The 20,586-nt window shown below is 44.9% G+C and overlaps 1 protein-coding gene across 1 annotated transcript in view; it reads right to left on the reverse strand.

Annotated features, from left to right (window-relative positions):
• Positions 1–1,201: 1,201 nt before the first annotated feature.
• HNRNPC (heterogeneous nuclear ribonucleoprotein C) overlaps positions 1,202–20,586 on the reverse strand; it is a 28,864-nt gene continuing 9,479 nt past the window's right edge. Inside the window, 9 exon segments of the mRNA XM_070727613.1 lie at positions 1,202–1,602; positions 1,699–1,859; positions 3,389–3,449; positions 3,451–3,491; positions 3,804–3,887; positions 3,890–3,963; positions 6,371–6,418; positions 7,375–7,450; positions 17,280–17,551. Coding sequence (XP_070583714.1) covers positions 1,519–1,602; positions 1,699–1,859; positions 3,389–3,449; positions 3,451–3,491; positions 3,804–3,887; positions 3,890–3,963; positions 6,371–6,418; positions 7,375–7,450; positions 17,280–17,520 — 870 coding nt within the window. The 5' untranslated portion in view covers positions 17,521–17,551 and the 3' untranslated portion in view covers positions 1,202–1,518.

Consider the following 20,586-nt stretch of genomic DNA (forward strand, 5'->3'; position numbering starts at 1 on the left):
ACCACAAGGACGTGGTCCTATCTCCCTTGCTTTTTACCGTTTTTATAAAATGGACCTTTCATTTTAAGTTATCGCCAAGATGCTGGTGATGTCCTGTTAGAGTTAATAACCTAAGCCATAGAGACACCTCCAATGTACAGTTCTCGTAGTCCTCAATGTACGACGATTGAGCCAAACATTTCTGTTGTTAAATAAGACATGTGTGAAGCGAGCTTTGTGTCATTTTTACTATCTTTCTTGTCACGATTAGGTGAATCACCAACATTGTTCAATTAGTAAAAACATTACGTGAATCTGTCTTCTCAACCTATTACCTATCTCCTTTTCTACTTATGGCTATAACTTTGTTGCTTTTATCTTTTCGATTTATATTCTTTTTATTTCATTTCCTAGTACGATTTCAATTATTTAGTATCCTATGGCTATCACCATGTGTTGTGAGGAACGCATTTATGATGACTATGATCCTAAAAAGTGCTTCTTTTAAGCAGTTAAGCCCATACGTGGCCGTACATTTGCAAATTTACAGGGAATCCTCCCCTACCCAATTCAGACGCCCCAGAACTTTTGCGAGGTATAAAACAGGTGGAAACTTGTAGTTGTCTCTTTTCTGTGAGTAACCTTGGAAATGAGCTTCTCTTCCACTCTGCCATAGATCCGTCCTCAGTCTATCAACTTTCCTTACAGCCTCATTTCCTGCTAATTAAGCCAAAACGTGGCTAACGCCCGAGTCAGGCGATCAGTGGGATCATCCTATAATGGGGTCACAATAGGGTGGGTGTGTACTCCAGGTCATTTCCCCAAATATTGTCATCTGATGAGAGTTGGGAGCCTGCCTCTTCGGTGGTGGATCCTGCCTTACGGAATACCTCCACCCCTAATCTGGCAGGCCTTTTTAATTTTTGATTTTCCGTAAATCTTTGAAGACCTTGGAATAACATGAGGTTTCTGCACCTCTGATTTAGCACCAGTTTATTATTTTCAACGTTGCTTTTTTTTTAATAATGCGTTTTTTAGGCTGCTTTAGAGGTTTTCCACTGGGAGCTGTCCCCTCCCCTTTATGGTCCAGAGTTAAAATCCAACTTTGTATTTAAGAAAATACGTAACGCATGTTTGCCAAAGCGCTGCTTGAAGCGAAACGTCTTCCTCCCCACCCCCACAGCCCAAACGCCGTTCGGACCAATGCACGTCGAATCAGCCGTCTATAAACAAGCATATTTTTTATTGTCAATAAAGAGGTATCAAAATTAAAGGAGGAGGGGGAAAATTACAAGGGATGGGACTCAACTAGGAGGAGCGGATGAAGGGAAATGTGAGGCGGGACGGCGACGAGTGGATGCCAAAAGACACGAACATTGTAAAACACACAGGGCTGCGAGATGGGGAGAGGAAGGCGGTGAGAAGCAGCCAGCAAATGGGGTGGGGAGGGGAGATGGGGGTGATGCGAGAAGCTCAATCAGAACAATGCCATGTGGGTCAAGGATCAAGAGAGCATGGGGGAGAGGTAATGTTAGGTTCTTAGGAGTCATCTTCGCCATTGGCACTGTCTCTGTCGTCTTCCCCTTCTTCCGGTTCCTTATCGTCGCCCTTGATGGACTCCAACTGGGAGAGAGAAGGGGACAGGCAGAAGAGCTGAGTTAACAAACGGGGAGAGCCGTCATCCTCACTCGAGGCTCTCTGCCTTCTCCAGCTTCGTACCTGGTCGTCTCCCCGGTCTTCATTGTCATCATCGTCATCCAGCAGGTCCCCTTCCTCAGCTGAGTCATCGGCTCCAGCCTCAGACTCCATCTTCACATTGCTCTCTTCTTTCTTGGTCGAGCTGGTGCTTTGTTCTTCTTCCGACTTGTCGTTCTTCAGTTCTGGCAAAGCAGCGAGAGGGCGGGCAGGAGAATCAGAACACTGGACGGGACTGGGGTTCACAATCATACTGCGCTTCCCCTGAAAATAAGCCCTCCCCCTGGAAATGAACCCTCCCCAGAAAATAAGTCCTCCCCCAAAAGTACCATTTCCTCTGGTCAAGGTTAGGGACACAGAGCTGGAAATCAGGTAAGGTGGCAAGAGGCGGCCCTGTCGTGCCCCACACGCCCCCAAATAATAAGACTCCCCCGAAAATAAGGCCAAGTGCTTATTCTAGGGTTCAAAAAACAGAGTCTTATATTTTTGGGAAAACATGGTTAGAAGTCAAATCTCAAAAGGGTTTTTTTGGGAGGGGGGGGCTTTAGCCATTACAAAAGATCTCCCACCCCAACCATCCCAATAGTTAGCAATATGGCATTGGATCAGACTATTTGTCGGACCACCTCCTGCCGCATAAGTTCCAGTGACCGGTCAGGTCCGACAGAGTTGGCCTTCTCCAGGTCCTGTCAACTAGACAATGTCGGATGGCAGGACCCAAGGGAAGAGCCTTCTCTGTGGGGGCTCCAGTCCTCTGGAATCAGCTCCCCCCTGGAGTTTCGCACTGCCCCCCACCCTTCTTGCCTTCCGGCAAGAGTCTCAAGACTCATTTATGCTTGGGGCCACTAGCCAATGAATGTACTGTATGTCAGTTGATTGAATAGGAATGAGTGTTTTTTAATGGTCCTGGTGTTTTAGAATAATTAATTTTAAACTAATTGGATTTAGGATGTCATATTGTTCTTTTTATATGTTTTACACTGCCCGGAGTCCTCGGAGGGGAGCAGCATATAAATCCAATCAATCAATCAATCAATCAATCAATCAATAAAACTTTTGGGAGGTAACTGCTTCAGAAGTTTGTATCCTGCTTGAAAGGCTACTGTACAAATCTTTTTCCTCCCAGCATGGAAAATTCTAGTGCTGCGAGTGGTGCGGTGGCCTAGAGGGAGGAAGCTCTCGCCTCACAATCCAGGAGAGGCTATGAGTTCGATCCTAGGGAAGAGGCAGATCTTTCTCTCTCTCTCTCTCTCTGGGTGCAATGGGAATATATCTGCTGGGGATAAAACTCCGCTGGTGACAGGAAGGGCATCCGGCCGATAAACCCTCAGCTGCCATTCAGCTGCCTAGACTCCACCCCGCAAGGAGTTATGGGTCATTAAGAGATTAGTTCTCCTACAATGGGGTGAACGGATCTTGGGGGAACGGAAAAGGTGACAGCATAAAAAGCCACACCTAACTAGAGAAGCCCACTCTGTACCTAAAAGATGTCTGAAATTCTTTCCTGTGGCCCAGACAACTGCCCATTCCCAACCTAAGCTTTGTCCACATTCAAACATGAATCTTGTGGCCCTCGATATCTTTCTCCCTCTCCCCCACTTCCAAAAGATTGAACCCTAAACAAACATTTCAGGCCACTGCATGCATCCCACCCAGATCTCCAGGCTGTTTATCTTTCTCCCTCCCCTCCCCTCGCTCCCCTCCCACAATTTACTTTGATCCTTCTCTATCTTCTCAAGGCTTTCCAGCAGAGAATCCACTTTCAGCTTTATCTGGGGTCAGTTCCTTCTTGATGGCTTGCAAGTCGTCTCCTTTCACTGCAAGGTAGAAGACGGAGCTCAATTAAGTGGAAGTTTCAGCACCGGGGAGTGTATTATTAAAAAAAGCATAAAGTACTCAAGAAAATGCATAAAAGGAAGATTTTTTAAAGAAATGTTTCCCCCCACCTTCTCTTCTAAAAGCCCCTCCCCCCACTTCAAAGAAGCATTGCAGTCAGGTTGAAAACAGGGAGGAAGGCAGACTTTGGAGTAAACTCAATTTAAATAATGCACAAAACCTCTCCCCAACTCCCCAATTCCCACCCCTCTCCCCCATTTGCTAAAGACCCTGCTCGATGTTCCGACACCTACATTTTCCAGATTTGGAGGACGATCCCCGCTGCCCGCTCTTTGAGTTGAATCCGCTCTTCCCTCTGCGAGAGGTATTGCCAGAAACCGCTGGCGTTTGGAAGGGACCACGGCCCTGGCAATGGGGGGCGGAGGGGGCACTCGCGCTTGGTAGCTGTACATCCTTAAGGAGAATACAAAAAGGGGGGATATATATATACCGTATATACTCAAGTATAAGCTGAGTTTTTCAGACCAAAAAATGGACTGAAAACCCCCACCTCGGCTTATAAATCGGGTCAACTGACGAATCACAAGAGGGCGCCCTGTGGGAGCCCGGCAGGCATTGGTGGCTCGGGCGGGTGAGGGAGCTATGGCAGGTGCCGCCTCTTCCCGGCTGACGTGGCTTTGGGGGCACCTTTGGGAGGGCATCACTGTCCGTGTAAATACGTAGTGCCTAATAGTGCCATCTCTGACAGCAGGATGTAGGGACTGGGCTGCAGAGGTCCAGAGGTCCAATTGGAAGTTGGAGCCTTGGAGGGTGGAAAAGTGCGACCTCCACAGCCTGGTCCCCATGTGCAGGAATTCTGGGAGTTGAAGTCCACTAGTCTTAAAACCCGTCAAGTTTAAAGACCCCTGGGTTAGGGTTAGAAATGCAAGAGTCTTCAAACCTGGAAAGATTAAAGCTTGTGGACTTCAACTCCCACTCCTCAGGTAGCATGGCTGGTGCAGGAATTCTGGGAGTTGAAGTCCACTAGCCTTAAAATTGTCAAGTTTAAAGACCCCTGGGTTAGGGTTAGAAATAGGTTTTAGCTTGGTTGCTGATTGAGCTTTTTTTTTTTACCTTTTCATTGTTATTACCAGATTGCTTTTGGTTTACCCTCTTTTAAATTTACAGAGCTACTTTACTGCTTTTTCTTTAAAATAAATATTCTAAAACATTTAATCTACTGATGTCTCAATTAATGTAATTTTATTGGTTTCCATTTTTATAAGTTACCAGTAGCCACTGCATTTTTTAACCTCGGCTTATACTCGGGTCAGTAAGTTTTCCCAGTTTTTGTAGCTTCAAAACTGCTTTGCAAATCCACCACCTCAACATCGCATTGCAAATCTCTTCTGGGGGTGTTTTCAAAACACACCTTTCTTCTAATTAGATAAGCCAATTGAGGGCACGATGTCCTCCTTTAACAACAGCTTGGCTCTTTCTGCAACCCCCACACCTCAGAAATATATCCTTTGGCTAAAGACGATGGTCCAAAACTATTTTAGAATCCAGAGCTGGAAGGGACCTTGGAGGTCTTCTAAGACTTCCTCCTCGCTCAAGGAGACCCTATATCTGTGATGGCAAACCTATGGCAAGCATGTCCAAAGTGGCACGTGAAGTCTTGTGGCCCAGCATATGTGGCCATGCTTGTTTATGCTTGTTTGTCTTCCGGGTCTGTGGCACGCATGTGCGCGCACCAAAAAGGAGTCCTTCATGCATGTGGCAAAAAACAGTGTGCGTAGGCTCTCTGGCCACCTGACTATCGGGTGCACGTGCGCACCAGAACCCCGGAAGTTTGGCTTTTCCAGAACGTGATTTCCTTGTGCGCGTGGCAGTACCAAACCCAGCCTGTGCACACAACCAACCAGCTGATCGACAGGCATGTATGCACACACCTGAACCCATAGAGATGGCTTTTCCAGAGCACAGCCCTAACAAGCGTATGCACATGATGATTCCACATGACCTTTTGGCCATTTGGTGCTGAAAAGTTTCATCATTATTGCTCTATACCAATGATGGTGAACCCGTGGCACGGGTGCCACAGGTGGCACGTGGAGCCATATCTGCTGGCACCTGAACCATTGCCCTAGCTCAGCTCCAACGTGCATGTGTCTGCTGGCCAGCTGATTTTTGGCTCACACAGAAGCTCTGGGAGGGTGTTTTTGGCTTCCAGAGATTCTCCGCGGGGATGAGGGAGGGCGCCTATGGAGGGTGAAACACGAGCCTACTGGGCTCACCAGAAGTTGGAAAACAGGCCATTCCCAGCCTCCAGAGGACCTAAGGGGGGGGGGGGGAATGTTTTCGCTCTGCCCAGGCATTGAATTATGGGTGTGGGCACTAGTTCATGCATGATAGCGCACGTGCGTGCTTTTCGGCACCTGAGGAAAAAAGGTTTGCCCTCACTGCCCTATACCATTTCAGACAGATGGCTGCCCATTCTTGTCTTTAGAAACCTCCAGGAATGGAGCTCTTACATCTGCTCTTATATATCTTCAATCTTTCCCAAAACATTTGATCAAAATCTTGTCTTAAATCTCGTCAACACAATCAACGGCTAATGGCCATTTCCTTCCTAACTTTGGAGGACAAGGGATCTAAAGAGTTTAATTCCCATTAATGTAAACGTTTGAGGCATGCACAGATACTCTACGAAGCCATGGGAAGACTTTTTTTCTTAACGAACAAAAAGGAGATGAGAGCCTTAAGCTCACATTCCATGAATTAATTGCTTAAGTTCCAACAATTTTCCCCCTGCCATTTTATAAATTCACTGGATCTGGAGTTTGAGAAAAAGGGAGCAGAGCAATTTGATCCCACGTACCTGTCATAATAGTCGCGCTGGAAGTCATAATCAAGGTCAAACGTAGATCTGAAAGACAAAGCATGGGGCACAAAGTCAGGACTCAGGGAGGCTGGGGACCCCTGCCCCCACCCTTCTAAAGGGCTGGGATGGGGGGGAAATCACAAGACAATCCTTTAAAGTACTAGCAGGAGGAGTCTGCTCACAACCCAATTTAGCAAATAGTGAAACAGTTACAGTAAAGTAAGTAAAGTACAGTAAAGTAGTTACAATGTAAAGGTGAAAAAAGCAAGCAGGGTCCCACCCAATTCCCCCTCCCCACATTGCCGCCACCCCATGCTTCAAAAAGCTATCTGCTCCTTGGCACTGATTCACTCAGCTTCATCCACCCCAGGTACATCAAAGCCACATTGCGGTTTCCGACAGTCGACTGGATTGCTCCCAAGTGCGCGCAGACACACAGGCACACCCACCCGCAAAAACAACTGAGCACTGCATCTTGCACCCAAGCTGGACAGTACAGAAGACAGAGGCATTGCTCATTTCAAAATTAAATTAGGAAATTAAATAGAGGGAAGAGAGATATGAGAGGGGGAGAGGGGCGATAGACGCGAGACAAAGAGAGGAGAGAGGGAAGAGAAGTGAGATAGGAAGAGAAAGAGATAAGAGGGGGGGAAGGGGATAGTGATGAAAGAGAAAGGGGAAAAGGGAGGGAGAGATGAGAGGGGGGAAAGGTGAAGGAGGGAAAGAGGAGAGATGAAAGATAGCGAGGAGGGAGAGAGATGAGAAAGAGGTGGGAGAGAAAGCAGGGAGAGTGGGGGACAGAAACGAGAAAGAGGGGGAGGGATGATAGAGGGGGGTGGGTGGAGAAAGGGAGGCGGGGGAAAGATGAGATAGAGAAAAGAGGGGGATAGATAAGGAAAGAGGAGAGACAGAGATGAGAGAGAGAGAGAAGTTAAAAATAATGTAAATGTAAGGGTCCCGACCTGACTAGAGGGGACGGAGAAGGTGGTGCGGCTACTGACCCGTACATCTCTGTGGCCGATCTCTTCACCCCAGCTTTACCCCGGTTCATCTTCGGTTCTGCAGCCAGATTAATATCTGAACAAGACACAGAAGCTCCATTTGAAACCTAGGATCTCCACATGCCCTTGGGAGAAATTACAATTCTGCTGCCATATGGACAACGCAGCTTTTCTCACCTGAGGAGAACAAACTTTCTCAGAAGTCTCCAGCTAACTGCTAAGATACTTAAAAACATATCTGCCAAATGTTGGACATGCAATCAGATACCGGGTTCGTACTACCATAGGTGGTGGACTTGCCCAAAGGCCAAAAATATGTATACATTGAGATGAAAATACATACCATGGTTAGAGGACATGATAAAGCAACATATTCTTGTTAGGTATTTTGCAGAAAGAATTGTAATACAGTGATCCCCCGCTCGTTGCGAGGGTTCCGTTCCAGGACCCCCCGCAACGAGCGGGTTTTCGCGGAGTAGCGCTGCGGAAGTAAAAACACCATCTGCGCATGTGCAGATGGTGTTTTAAACTTCCGCAGCGCTAGCGAGGAGCCGAAGATTGGGGGGCGGCGCGGCTGTTTTAAAACGTCGCCGCCGACATGGGGGGCTCGCTAGCGCCCCCCCGAACCCCGAACCCGGGTTTGGGGGGGGGTGCTAGCAAGCCCCCCATGTCGGCGGCAATGTTTTAAAAGAGCCGCGCCGCCCCCCAATCTTCGGCTCCTCAGCGGCGAGCGAGCGAAGCCAAGCCGGCAGCAATGTCGCCGCCACTGCAGCCAACGCACGCTACGATCTTCCGGGCCAGCCAGGCTCAGCGGATCAAGCCCGGCTCCTCTCGGCCCAGCATCCTGGGCCAAGCGGCTGCCTTCCGTCACTGAGCCTGGCTGGCCCGGAAGATCGTAGCGCGCGCTGGCTGCAGCGGCGGCGACATTGCTGCCGGCTTGGCTTCGCTCGCCACTGCAGCCAACGCGCGCTACGATCTTCCGGGCCAGCCAGGCTCAGTCACGGAAGGCAGCCGCTTTGCCCGGGATGCTGGGCCGAAAGGAGCCGGGCTTGAAGATCGCAGCCCGCGGTGGCGAGGGCTTGCGATGGAGGGTGGAGGAAGCGGCCATGGGAGGGCGAGCTGCCTCAGGGAGGAGGATCGGGCGGGACCAGGTGGGGGCTGGAATTTCTCCGCTGGGAAGAAGCGGCCAGGGCGAAGGGCGGGCGAGCGGGTGTTGGGGAGGGCTTCTCGCCCTCCCGCCAGCAAGAGGGGGAGCGAACGGCGTGGGCAGGCGAAGGGCGGGCGAGCGGCAGCGAGGAGTTTGCGTGGGCGGTGGGGAAACTCCTCGCTGATGCCAGCAAGAGGGGGAAGACCCAGGGAAGCCGCCCAGCAGCTGATCTCCCGGTTGCCATCTACGCATGCGTGCCCATAGAAAAAAAGGGCACGCATGCGTAGATGGTATTTTGACTTCTGGGTTGAAAAATCGCAAATTACCCTGTTCGCAATGGTCGGGGACGCAATAACCGGGGGATCACTGTAAAGGGTGTGCATACTTAATATGACACATTTTGACAGCTGCGAGAACTCTATTCGCACAACACTAAGAATGAGGAAACGTCTTCAGATGAAAATATAATTAAAAAAAATATCAAGATTGTGCGGAAATGTATAGGTTAATGCTAAAGCTAATGGATAAAGAAGACACAGAATATTTTGGGATTTGTTTTATCAACGGTTAGATAACAAAGGTAGGAATTAGAAGCTGGAAAAATATTACTATATATAAGTAAAGAATATTACTATTGTTATGTATATATAAAATGACCCAGATAAATACAATGTCTACTAAATACTTGTGTATGTTAAAGGAAAATGTATAATTATTATGCTTTTAATAATAAGAAATACCTAGCTAATAGCTGAGGAATCTGGGAGTTTAGGGTTACAACAATTAGAGAATACTGTAATACTGTTGTCTACCAGCTGTTTTTACGTATAATTACTTATAATACTTATAATATCAGGAAAAGGAAAGTGCTACACAAGTTCTGGGATTGAGTTTATGGTCACATACTCACACAGCCTGTCAAGGCAATACAAGATTTGTAAGCCCCCCCCCCCCCCAAAAAATAAACATAATAGCTTCCTATCTGGGTTTTCCAGATTAATTTGAGACACTCAAATCTCGTTAAATGAAGCATTACAGTGCAACTGGTTCTTTGGAATACATTCATCCCTCAACTTTCACACACACACCCCCGGGGAATTTCAAGTTAACAGCAAAACTTCATCACTTACACTATGCATTTGTTCTTTCTCATGCCCACTCACACATTTGCCCACACTTACGTGCTTGTTAACTACAGGCTGCCAGGCCCTAACTTAGAAGTATCAGAAGCTCAGAATCCAAAGGAGTAGGTGGGCTTCAAGACCCTCTTTATCTTGTAGGCCTGACTTCGTTGATTCACAATGCTGGCAGCTATTCTTGCCTTAATTTGAATGTCGGGTAACAGGGTGGATAAAAATCGATGATTTAAAAAAAAATATTTAAAAAAATGTAAATCAGATGTTTTAAAATTTAAATTGGATTTTTTTTTATTTTTAGCAAATTAATTTTAATAAAATGCTTTTCGAGTAGAAATCTATCTAAAGATAGTTTTCTATTTAAGCTACATTCATAATTTATTCAGCATAAAATAATTAATAATTTGGTTTATTTAGATCAGGGGTCTCCAAACTTTTTACACAGGGGGCCAGTTCACTGTCCCTCAGACCGCTGGAGGGCCGGACTATTAAAAAAACCAATGAAAAAGTAAAATACCAATAGAAAAATAATGCATCAATTAATATATTGCCATAAATTATACTTTTCTATAATTTCATTCAATATTTCCAAGTTCAATTAATTTTCAGGCACTTAGCATTTACTATTATGAACTTTCACCAATCTTCTACTTTTCCAAGCACGTATATTTTAAATTCACAATGCAAACTCATAAAATCATACAGTACATATCATAAACCCCTTTGTTTATCATATGTATCTTCCATTAATTTTACCTATATAATTCTATAGTTCTAAAATTCTAATCCAATTTTACAAATTAATACAGCCTAATATTAAACAACACCTAAATATATCTTTTACCAATATTCCATAGTCAATCCAAATTTAATAATCAATCATCCCTCCTCAAATTTCTACCACTGTTCTCATTTCTGGGTACCTCTCCTGTCTCTCCCCCTTTTCTCTCTCATTTGTTTCTCATTTCTCCCTCTTCCTCCCTTTTTCTTTCATTCCTTCCCTCTCTCACTTCTTTTTCCATCCATCTCCTCCCCCCTTGTATGTGTGTGTGTGTGTGAATTATTGAACCATTTCCAAAAACAGGTGAGGTCTGGGGGGGGGGGGGGGTTTCTGTTATTATTTGGGTGTTTTTTACCATATGCTTAAATCAAGAGTCACTTCTCTCTCTCTTTCCCTTCCTTCCTTCCCTCCCTCCCCTTTCTCTCTCCCTCTCTTTCTCTCTCTCTTCCTCCCTCCCTTCCTTTCTCAACACAGCAGAGCCATTCGCTTCCCCTTTCCCAAAGGGAACTGAGCATGCGCATCCTTCTTTTGCCCATCTCCGCTTCTCTCACTTCCCAGCCGAAAAGGCACGAAGGGGGAGGAGAGGAAAGGCTTCCCCAGTGTCCATCCCCTCCCCATTCTTTGCATCCCTCCAACCCAGGATTTCCCTCCATAAAAGAAGCTGATGGCGGCATTGCTGGGGATTCCCTGAAGGGGTCTGGCGGGGAGGGGGGGCGTTTTGGGCCCCCTCTCAGGAGGGAGAGATACAAGTCTCCCCCCTCCTGGTTTTGTGTGTGTGTGTCTATCTGGGAATCCTATGTTCTTAAGACAAAGGCGTGGGTGGGATATTGTTGGTGTGGTGTTGTGGTTGCATGTTGCATGTGGGTGAAGGAGAGCAGTGGAGGGGGAGGGGCACCCCTGAGCGCACCAACACCACGACCGACCCCCTTCCCTCTTTTTCCCCCCTCTTTCTCTGTGTGTCGTCTCTCCACAGGCCGGATAAACGGCCTCAGCGGGCTGAATGCGTCCCGCGGGCCGTAGTTTGGGGACCAGTGATTTAGATCATGAATTAATTAGGGCACCAATTGGAACCCTGACAGGAGCTTAGTTATGTAGCATGAGGCTCTATATTCTGCAATATTTACGTTTACAAAAAACACAATTCAATGAATCCGAACTCTGTGAGCTAAATACCATTTCCCACAAAATGAGACATCCCCTGATAATAAACCCAACAGGGCTTTTGAGTGCATGGCAATAAGGTCGAGCACTTATTTCAAGGTTCAAAAAAAAATAAGACAGGGTCTTATTGTCAGAGAAGCATGACAATAAGCACCTTCATTCTGTTTGCAAATAATATTAAAGATTGTAACTATCAGCAAGAAAGAGTTTTTACATTTAAAGAGCACCTGTCTTTTCAGATCCATCATGGCAGCGCCTGTTAGGGGGCATCCACTCACCTGCATCCCGCCATGTCCCTCACCTTGTTGTATTACCCCAGCATCACCAGCTGCCCCATTAAAGTGAATGGGACTGTTGGTGAGTCAACAGCGGGTCAGAAGAGGAGCCTCTGCAGGACAGAGATGACAGCTGGTCTTCAAAAATCATGATTCAAATCAAGTCTTTTTACTAATGATTTCAAATCACAATTTAAATCCACTGATTTAATCTCAGATAGGTGTTTCCATACACTCAGGTCCAAATTGCTTTGTCTGGTGATATATTCCCCCTTTGTTTTCTTAGCTGCCCCAAGGGATCTTTTGGTAAACATTCTTTGATTTTGGGGTTGTTGGGGTTTTTTGTTTTCTTTGCTTCATCTTTAGCTATGACAGCTTCGGGGTAGTCTCACAAAAGCCTAGGGTGGATTAAAAAATGATTATTTTTTTTGAAGGAGGGGGTTAATTTTTTTTAATCTAATGTGTTTTAATAAAATGCTTTCGGAGTAAGAATCTAAAGGTAGTTTTCTATTTAAGCTATATTTATTCAACATGAAATGGAACTTAGTTATGTAGCATGAGGCTATATATTCTGCCATATTGGGACTGTTGGTGAATCAACAAACAGGGTAGCTGCTGTGGAACAGAAATGGCAGCTGTTCTTTAAAAATTATGATTTAAACAAAGTTGTTTTAAATCAAATCCTCCCTGCAAAAGTCCACCCGCTTCTACAACAAGTGTTGTTGTAGACTTTAAGGTTTAGCCCAAATCTGCCTTTCATTTATACTGTTTTTTGTACTGAGTATAACTTGGGTATTGTCTTCTGTCTGACCACTTTTCAAATATTGGAAGTTATACCTTTATCTTCCCTGCTTCAATCCCAGCAAAACAATTCTAGCTGTTTAAAACATGTACAGTACCTTTATTCAAGTGCCCATTATGTGAATATTCTTCTTAAATTGTGGAGCCATGATCCAAAGGCAAAATTTTGCCTTCAGATCAAGGCTCCACAATTTAAGTTAACTTAAGTTAAGTTAACAGGATTGCATTGTTCATGTTCTGGGCCAGTAATTTTCTCTTCACATAATCTATTTGTGCTAATTTTTAAGCAACCACATTACTGCCTCGTGTATTATCCAATAGATGCCTAGAACTTTTTTCCATATATACAAACAAACAAACCGCTCTTCCCAAATCTACATGCGATGTTCACTTTAGGGTTTTAATGCATATATTCAAGCATGTCCCCTTCCTGAACGCAATTGCATTATTCTCTACTTTGTAGCATCAATAAATTAGATAAAGGCATTGCTTTATATGAAGGCAGGACCAGAAGCAATGAATGGAAAATAAACAAGGAGAGATCCAACCGAAAACTAAGCAGAATTTTCCTGACAGTTCCAACAATCAATCAGTGGCGCTTGCCTTCAGAAGTTGTGAGTGCTTTAACACTGGGGATTGTATAATCATTTGTCTGAAATGGTACAGGGTTTTTCCTTCCTAAGCACGAGGTTGGACTAGAAGACCTCCAAATTCCCCCCCCCCCCAACTCTGTTATTCTGTTATCGAAAACATTTTATAAAATCACAATTGGGAAAGTCTTGGAGGCCATACATTCTAATTCAAATTAAAGTAGCAGTAGCACTTATCTATCGCTTCACAGTGCTCTACAGCCCTCTATCATGCGGTTTAGTCTCAACATATGGCCCCAACTATCTGGATCCTCATTTTATCGCCCTTGGAAGGATGAAAGTCACCCTTAAGCTGGTCAGAATCAAATTCCTGGCAGTAAGCTAGCCTGCAATACTGCCTCTAAACACTGGGCTACCACAGTTCATCTAAATCAGGGCTGTCAAACTCCTGGCCTGTGGCCCAGATGCGTCACACACTGGCCATGCCCGCACTCTTTAGCAAATTGGGGGGGGGGGGGATCTGATACATCATGTGATGCGAGTTTGACATCCCTGATCTAAGTAATCTGGCATAGGATGGCCCAACTTCTCTTTCTTTTTTGGACATCCAATAAAGGATAGAGCCTAACATTGTCCTGGGTAAACACAGCAGCATGCTGATCCACGAAGCAGACGCCTCTTTTACATAAAACCTCTTTTATGTAATGTCCAGTAAAGTCTCTCCTCCCCCAGTCTTTCAAGATAGTTTAGAATTACCGATATCAGGCTTGAGAGTGGCCTGGCTGATACCGCAATACTTGGCAAGAATGCAAGAATGAACTAATTAAGTGAACTAATTATCTTCTGCAAACTCACCTCCCCTTTCACTCCTCTTTTATTCCCCATGGGAGGGACCACTCATCATCCACCTGTGGCCTTACTTCCAAGTCAACCCTTGTTTCTCAGCTGTTCCCTTTGTCTGGCAGCTCTGCACATGTGCACACTGGGAACAGGTTCCAGCTGTTCCTCTGCCTCACTGCTGTCTAGCACCAGAGGTAGCTGATAATTGCCAGGTGGCCTTGGCCCCCTCTCTCTGAGCCTTCCCCAGCCTGGTTAATGCCCCCCCCCCCCCCCAACCTCGCTGTCTGACTCTGCTGCCAGGCCACAACACATGCCTGCAAACATCTCCTTACATGTTACAACAATCCTTACAACACCCAGTTAATATCCTTGGCACATTGCTTTAAACAGGAGTGGCGAGGGAGAAAAAGAATGTCTCTGTCACAGAGGTGAACCACCTGAAGTTCTACAGGATGCCATACAAAAGCAGTCATGAAAAGCAGAAACAAATACAGGAAGCCCTCCGAATTACAACAGTTCATTTAGCGGACGTTCAAAAGTTGCCACGTCACTGAAAAGAAAAAGTGACTTATGATCGTTTGTCACACTTACATCCACTGTAGCTGCCACTCCCCAGTCACATGATCAAAATTCAGGTGTTTGGCCGCCAGCTCTTATTTGTGACATTTGAGATTTCTTGGGGTCATGCGATTGCGACCTTCTGACAAGTCAATGAGGAGTCTGGATTCCTTTAACAACCGTGTTACTAATTTAATACCTGTGAGCGCTTCGCTTAACAACTCTTAAAAACAGCTGGAAAGGTCATAAAAGGGGGGAGGACTTGCTTAACAGACGTCTCGCTTAACGACAGAGGTTTTTGGCTCCCTTGTGGTCGTGAGATCAGGGATTAGCTGTACTTTCTCTCACAAGCTGTGACATGCCATTATAAGAAGCCCAGGCCAGCCTGGAGTTAAAAGAGCTGCTTACCTAGCAGCTGGCAACTATAAACCATGTAGTGCGCTCAAATTACCCAGAAAACCTCCTTCTTTGCTTTTGTTATCAGTCTTTGCTTTTGTTATGGAAGAAAACCTACTACAGTATCACCTTTCATAAAGAACCCGCTAAGCGGGAGGGAAACAAGACAACTTAAAAAAAAAATCTCCCTGCGGGGAGGGGTAATAAGGATATTGAGTGGGGAAAAACATCTTTTTTTGCCCCGCCCCTGCCAGCATTTTTTGTCTTCCGCTGGCAGGGGTGGGGCAAACAAATGTTGCTTTCCAAGTACTACTACTACTACTTTTATTATTATAATTGTCATCATCATCATCATCATTTCAAACAGACAGGACGGAAGATCTGAAAACATCCCCGAGCTACACATTCTTGTGATTTATTTTCAGAGCTGTAAATAGGCAGGAGAGGAATAAATTCGCATTCCGGTGGTGATGAGATTTTAGTAATACAGTTTCAGACAAAGTTCCCCACTTAAGCTTGTCCTGGTGAAGCCAACAAGCTTATATACCAGTGATGGTGACCCTTTTTTAATTCGTGTGCCAAAAGGGTGTGTGTGGGTGTGCTAGCATCTGTGCCTATGGCCACACCTTCCCTCCCCCTCCACGCATGTGCACTCCAACACTGCTCCTGCGCATGCACACAATTTCTCCGTCCCTGCGCATCCGCATAGGCCTCACTAAAGCCTGGTACGGTAAAAAATGGCCAAACTGGAAGTCTGGTTTACCAATTGGGCTGTTTTCTGCAATCCGGAGCTTCAGGAAGCTTCCCTGAACCTTCCAGAGTGCAAAAACACAGCACAATGGGCAAACTGGAAGTCTGTTTTTCCAAACTGCCGTTTTGCCCTTGGGCTGTTTTTTGGTATTCTGGGGCTTCAGAGAATATTCCCTGAAGGTTCTGGAGGACAAAAAGGCCCTCCCCAAGACTGAAAATTAGTTAGGTAGTGCGGGCACATGCACGCTGGAGCTGACAAAGGGCAACGTCTCGCTTGCCCTCCAACATGGCTCCGCGTGCCACCTATGGCAGACATGCCATAGATTCACCATCACGCTTATATAGTGTTTAAATAAATAAAGAAATGACATATACATGTGTGTGCTTTTTCTCTGGTTCCAAGAAAGATGTAAATATCAAGTAGGACATTGCACTTTTTAAAAATTTACCCTCCTATTCTCAGGTTGCAGAAAGCAGAAACTCCTAGATCAAGACAAAGACAGGCCAATAATATTTCCAAAGAGGTAAGCGTTCTACATTATAAAATCTGATGTGACTGCTTGGTCAGCTCGATCAGGTAGATCAGACCAAAATCTACTCTGTAAGAAGGTTGAAACTACTTCCCTCCCCAATATATTTAATTGGTTTAGCTTAGTTTATTGTCATTGCACCTTGTACAATGAAATTAAATATCATCTTCTGTTTACATCATACATAAGAAAATTGTTTTTCAGCCTATGTCTCGTTTCTATTGTTCTGTACTGTCTGTCAGAAGGTAATAGTTCAAAGGGGGGGGGGGGGTGCCCAGTATGGGATAGATATTCAAGAATGTTTTGAACATTCTTAAGGCAGAGAATACAGAGCTATGCCAAGGAGGAGAGGACAACCAATGATCCTCTGGGCAAAAATTTTAAACCTCTGGAGCACTGTCCTATCTGCCATTGTGCAATTGGTAAACCATACACAGATGAAGAGTTAAAATACTCTCTATGGTGCAGTTGTAGGTGGTCACCAGCAATTTTCCATTCATTTGTTGTTTCATGAGAAGTCTCAGGTAGTATAATTTCTGTGGGACCCTTTTGGCCAGTGCTATAATTTGAGTGCCCCAGTCAGGTCCTCTTTTATGATAACACCCAGAAACTTAAAACTAACCACTTGCCCCACTTGGTATCCATTGATAACAAAGGGCTGGATGTCTGATCTATCTCTTCTGTTGTCTACTATTAACTGCTTCCACCTTCCTTTCACTCTGTTTTCTATTTCTACAATACTAGAAATATCTTCACACTCACACATACACACAGGATGCAACATGTATCTTGTTCGCACAGGGAACTTCTGGGAATCTGTTAGCAGAACAAGGCAAAAAGGATAATGAGCCGAAGTTCTTCTCTGCTAGAAGAACAACGCCAGCAATTTCATTGGGGCGATGAAGACCAGAAGGGCTAACCCTGGAAGCCGCCTACTTACCAAGGACCTGGCCCGCTATCATCCTGCCATCCTCTCCCGCTACTGCAGAGCGGGCGTTGCGCTCATTCATATACTGCACAAACGCAAAGCCCTTGTGCACGGAGCAACCCATAATCTTGCCGTACTTGGAGAAGATGGCTTCGACGTCGGATTTCTTGACCACGAGGGTATTGAGGTTTCCGATGAAGACGCGTGAATTGAGGGAACGGGGATCTGTCTTGTTGGTGACATTGCTGGCCATAGCTCACCCACGCAGCAGAAAGGCTAACCTGCTGCCGAGGCCAGGGAAAGGGAGAAAAAAAATGGGTCAGCAAAAGGAAAAACCGGTCAGATGTCATAGCTTTTTACACGATATATATAACCAACTGCAAAGAAAAATACAAAACGCACACATTTTGGGTGCATCATCTGCCAGGTAGCACTTTCTCAGAAAGAAAAGCTACCAGCGTGAGGCAAGCTAGGAAATCTCAGGTGCATCCTTCCTAGGGATAAGAAAGAGCAGTTTTGGCACACACAGACAAAAGTGTGAACACTAGGGGGTAAAAAAAACTTTCCTGAAAAGCAAAAATTAAAAGAGAAAGAAAAGGGGAGGTATTTTAATCATTAGCCTACCATAGTCCACTATCTCAGGGAAAAAGAACCTTGTACGAGGACTGGATATATGAAAATAATGTTGTCTATTGTATGCAATGGCCTTCAGCATAAGTAAACTCAAGCTGCTTTCATTTCCACCACCACCCTCCAGCACCAGTGATCTTCTGAACAATGTCAACTCCACTCCTACCTTAGTTCTGTTCCAAGCAGCATTCTCAGAAACACACAATCTACCACTTCAATACATGCTTTGGTCAATACAAGTAGCGGCATAGAAAAGACAAATGCAGGGAGCCCAGCAGACCTCAAGTTCAGAGGCAATTAATAAAAGGACCATATTTTTTGGAGCAGAAGTTCCCCCCCCCCCCCTGCCCTTAATGAGGCAGCTCTTAACATGCTTTCAAGCTTTTTCACTGCTAATCTCTTCAAAGGAGGTTTTCTTCCCAGCCATAAGTCTTTGCAGGCTTTTTTTCATTTCTAATAGCTTGGATTAAGGTTTTTTTTAAAGCCCTAACCAGGGGATAAAATAATGTGCGGACCAGACTAAGGACGCTAGCCAGAATAATACCCGATAAGCAGATTTTCTCCCCTATTTTCCACTCCAAAAACTAAGGTGAATCTTATACTCCAAAAAATATGGTACTCTTATTACCAAGGGGCAATGTTCCCTGATTTCTTCTTTAAAATTGAGATGCATCTACAAATAAAGTGTGCCTAACATTTTCGGGATTCTGCACATCTAACCTACACCTTTGGGAGGAATTCAAAAAAAGAGTGCAATCCAAGTCTAAATTTGGGGAGATTTACATGAAAAAAATTATTTTACCACAAGTTTCTGTCCACAGATTTAGGCTAGGTGTTAAAAGGCCGCCACACTTGTGTCTGGTGCTTTGTACACAGCACTCTGAAAGCTTTGACTTCTGCTTATGTGCAGGAGCCATAAAGGTAAAAAAAAAAAGGGAGCGGCCTCTTTTTAAGATGCAGCTGAGTAGACTGTGCAGAGATTCAAAGCACCTTCTTGTTTTGTATTCAAAAATCCCTGTCCGTCGCTTTTATGCATTAATGGGAAAGTATGTATTTTATATGATTTGAGTAAACAAATGGCTTTTATTGCTGCTGGAACTTCCATCCTGTGCAAACTTGAGGGAGGCCTGTCTTGTTAGTCGGACTTTGGCAGGGGTCCAGAGAAGCATTTTCTTTATCCACACACTGTACTCAACTTTCCCTTCAGACTGTTTACAGGACAGGAATTGATAATAAAATCCAAAGGCAACAAACTATCAAGGGCAGGAGACAAAACATAGATAGAAGATTGGCTCTGTTTGTTTGGAGTCTCCAAGACATTTTCTTGCAACCAAGTTCCCAGAAGACTGCAAGTCTGTATCTGTCAATCCCAACTCTATTTTTTGGAACCTTGAAATAAATGCTTGGCCTTATTGCCATGGATTCAAAAGCCCAATAGGGTCTAATATCAGGGGATGTCTTATTTTGGGGAAAACAGGGTAATGAACACACAGCTATCTATTCAGATGGGAGTGCACAGTCCAGGGGTGAAATATTCACGGTTTGCTCATGTCTATCTGTCGTCAGAGAGCTGGTCACGAAGGGAGCTTGAGGTTCCACTCACCCACCACCATTTGGGTTATTTTATCCTTTTTGCATATGCAAAGTGTTCTGTGCATGCACAGAGGGTAAAAGAACCCAAATACGGTGTTCCCTCGATTTTCGCGGGTTCGAACTTCGCGGAACGTCTATGCCACGGTTTTTCAAAAATATTAATTTAACAATACTTTGCGGGGGTTTTCCCTATACCACGGTTTTTCCCACCCGATGACATCATATGTCATCGACAAACTTTCGTCTGCCTTTAATAAATATTTTTTTAAATAAACTTTAATAAATAAACATGGTGAGTAATAATCTGAATGGTTGCTAAGGGAATGGAAAATTGCAATTTAGGGGTTTAAAGTGTTAAGGGATGGCTTGTGATACTGTTCATAGCCAAAAATAGTGTATTTACTTCCGCACCTCTACTTTGCGGAAATTCAACTTTCGTGGGCGGTCTCGGAACGCATCCCCCGCGAAAAGCGAGGGAACACTGTAGTGGCACCCAGGAAGGTGGGCGGAGCCTCACGCTCTGTTTGCGACCGCCTCTCCGATGACCGATAGGCAGGAGCGAAATGGGAGCCTTTCACCCCTGGGACAGACACATCTTTAATGCACTTGTAAGTACATGAACTAACAGAAAGAGCACCAAGGAGGAGTGAAACAAGATTAAAAATAGGAATGACTTTCACTGCCAGTATTCAACTAAACCTTGTGGTTCTTTTCTCTTTGCCGCCTGATAAGGATTTATCCATAAATACTGAGCCAGTTTTGATTTTACCTATATGTAGATAGGATTAAATAAATCCACTTAAGGCTTCTCTCTTCCACTTCATCTCTTGTGCTTCAAAAGAAACCAAATTCTCCTTCTCCTAATGAAGAACAAAGTAAAAGCTTTGTTCAAAACAGGTTGCTTGCTTCACTGCTCCTCCCTTCTTGTTTAAAACCAACAACTCTTATTTCTCTTCAGTTTCTGTACAGGCAAGGTGCTAATCTTCATTTCTGCCTGAATTTAAACCCAGGCAGGAAAGGGAAAGCCTCCTCGCTGAAAATTTTAAATAAGTCAGCCCGACAAAAATTTATAAGATGAATTAAAATCCCAGCCACT

The sequence above is a fragment of the Erythrolamprus reginae genome, chromosome Z (genome assembly GCF_031021105.1).
Source record: "Erythrolamprus reginae isolate rEryReg1 chromosome Z, rEryReg1.hap1, whole genome shotgun sequence".
Classification (NCBI taxonomy): Eukaryota; Metazoa; Chordata; class Lepidosauria; order Squamata; family Dipsadidae; genus Erythrolamprus; species Erythrolamprus reginae.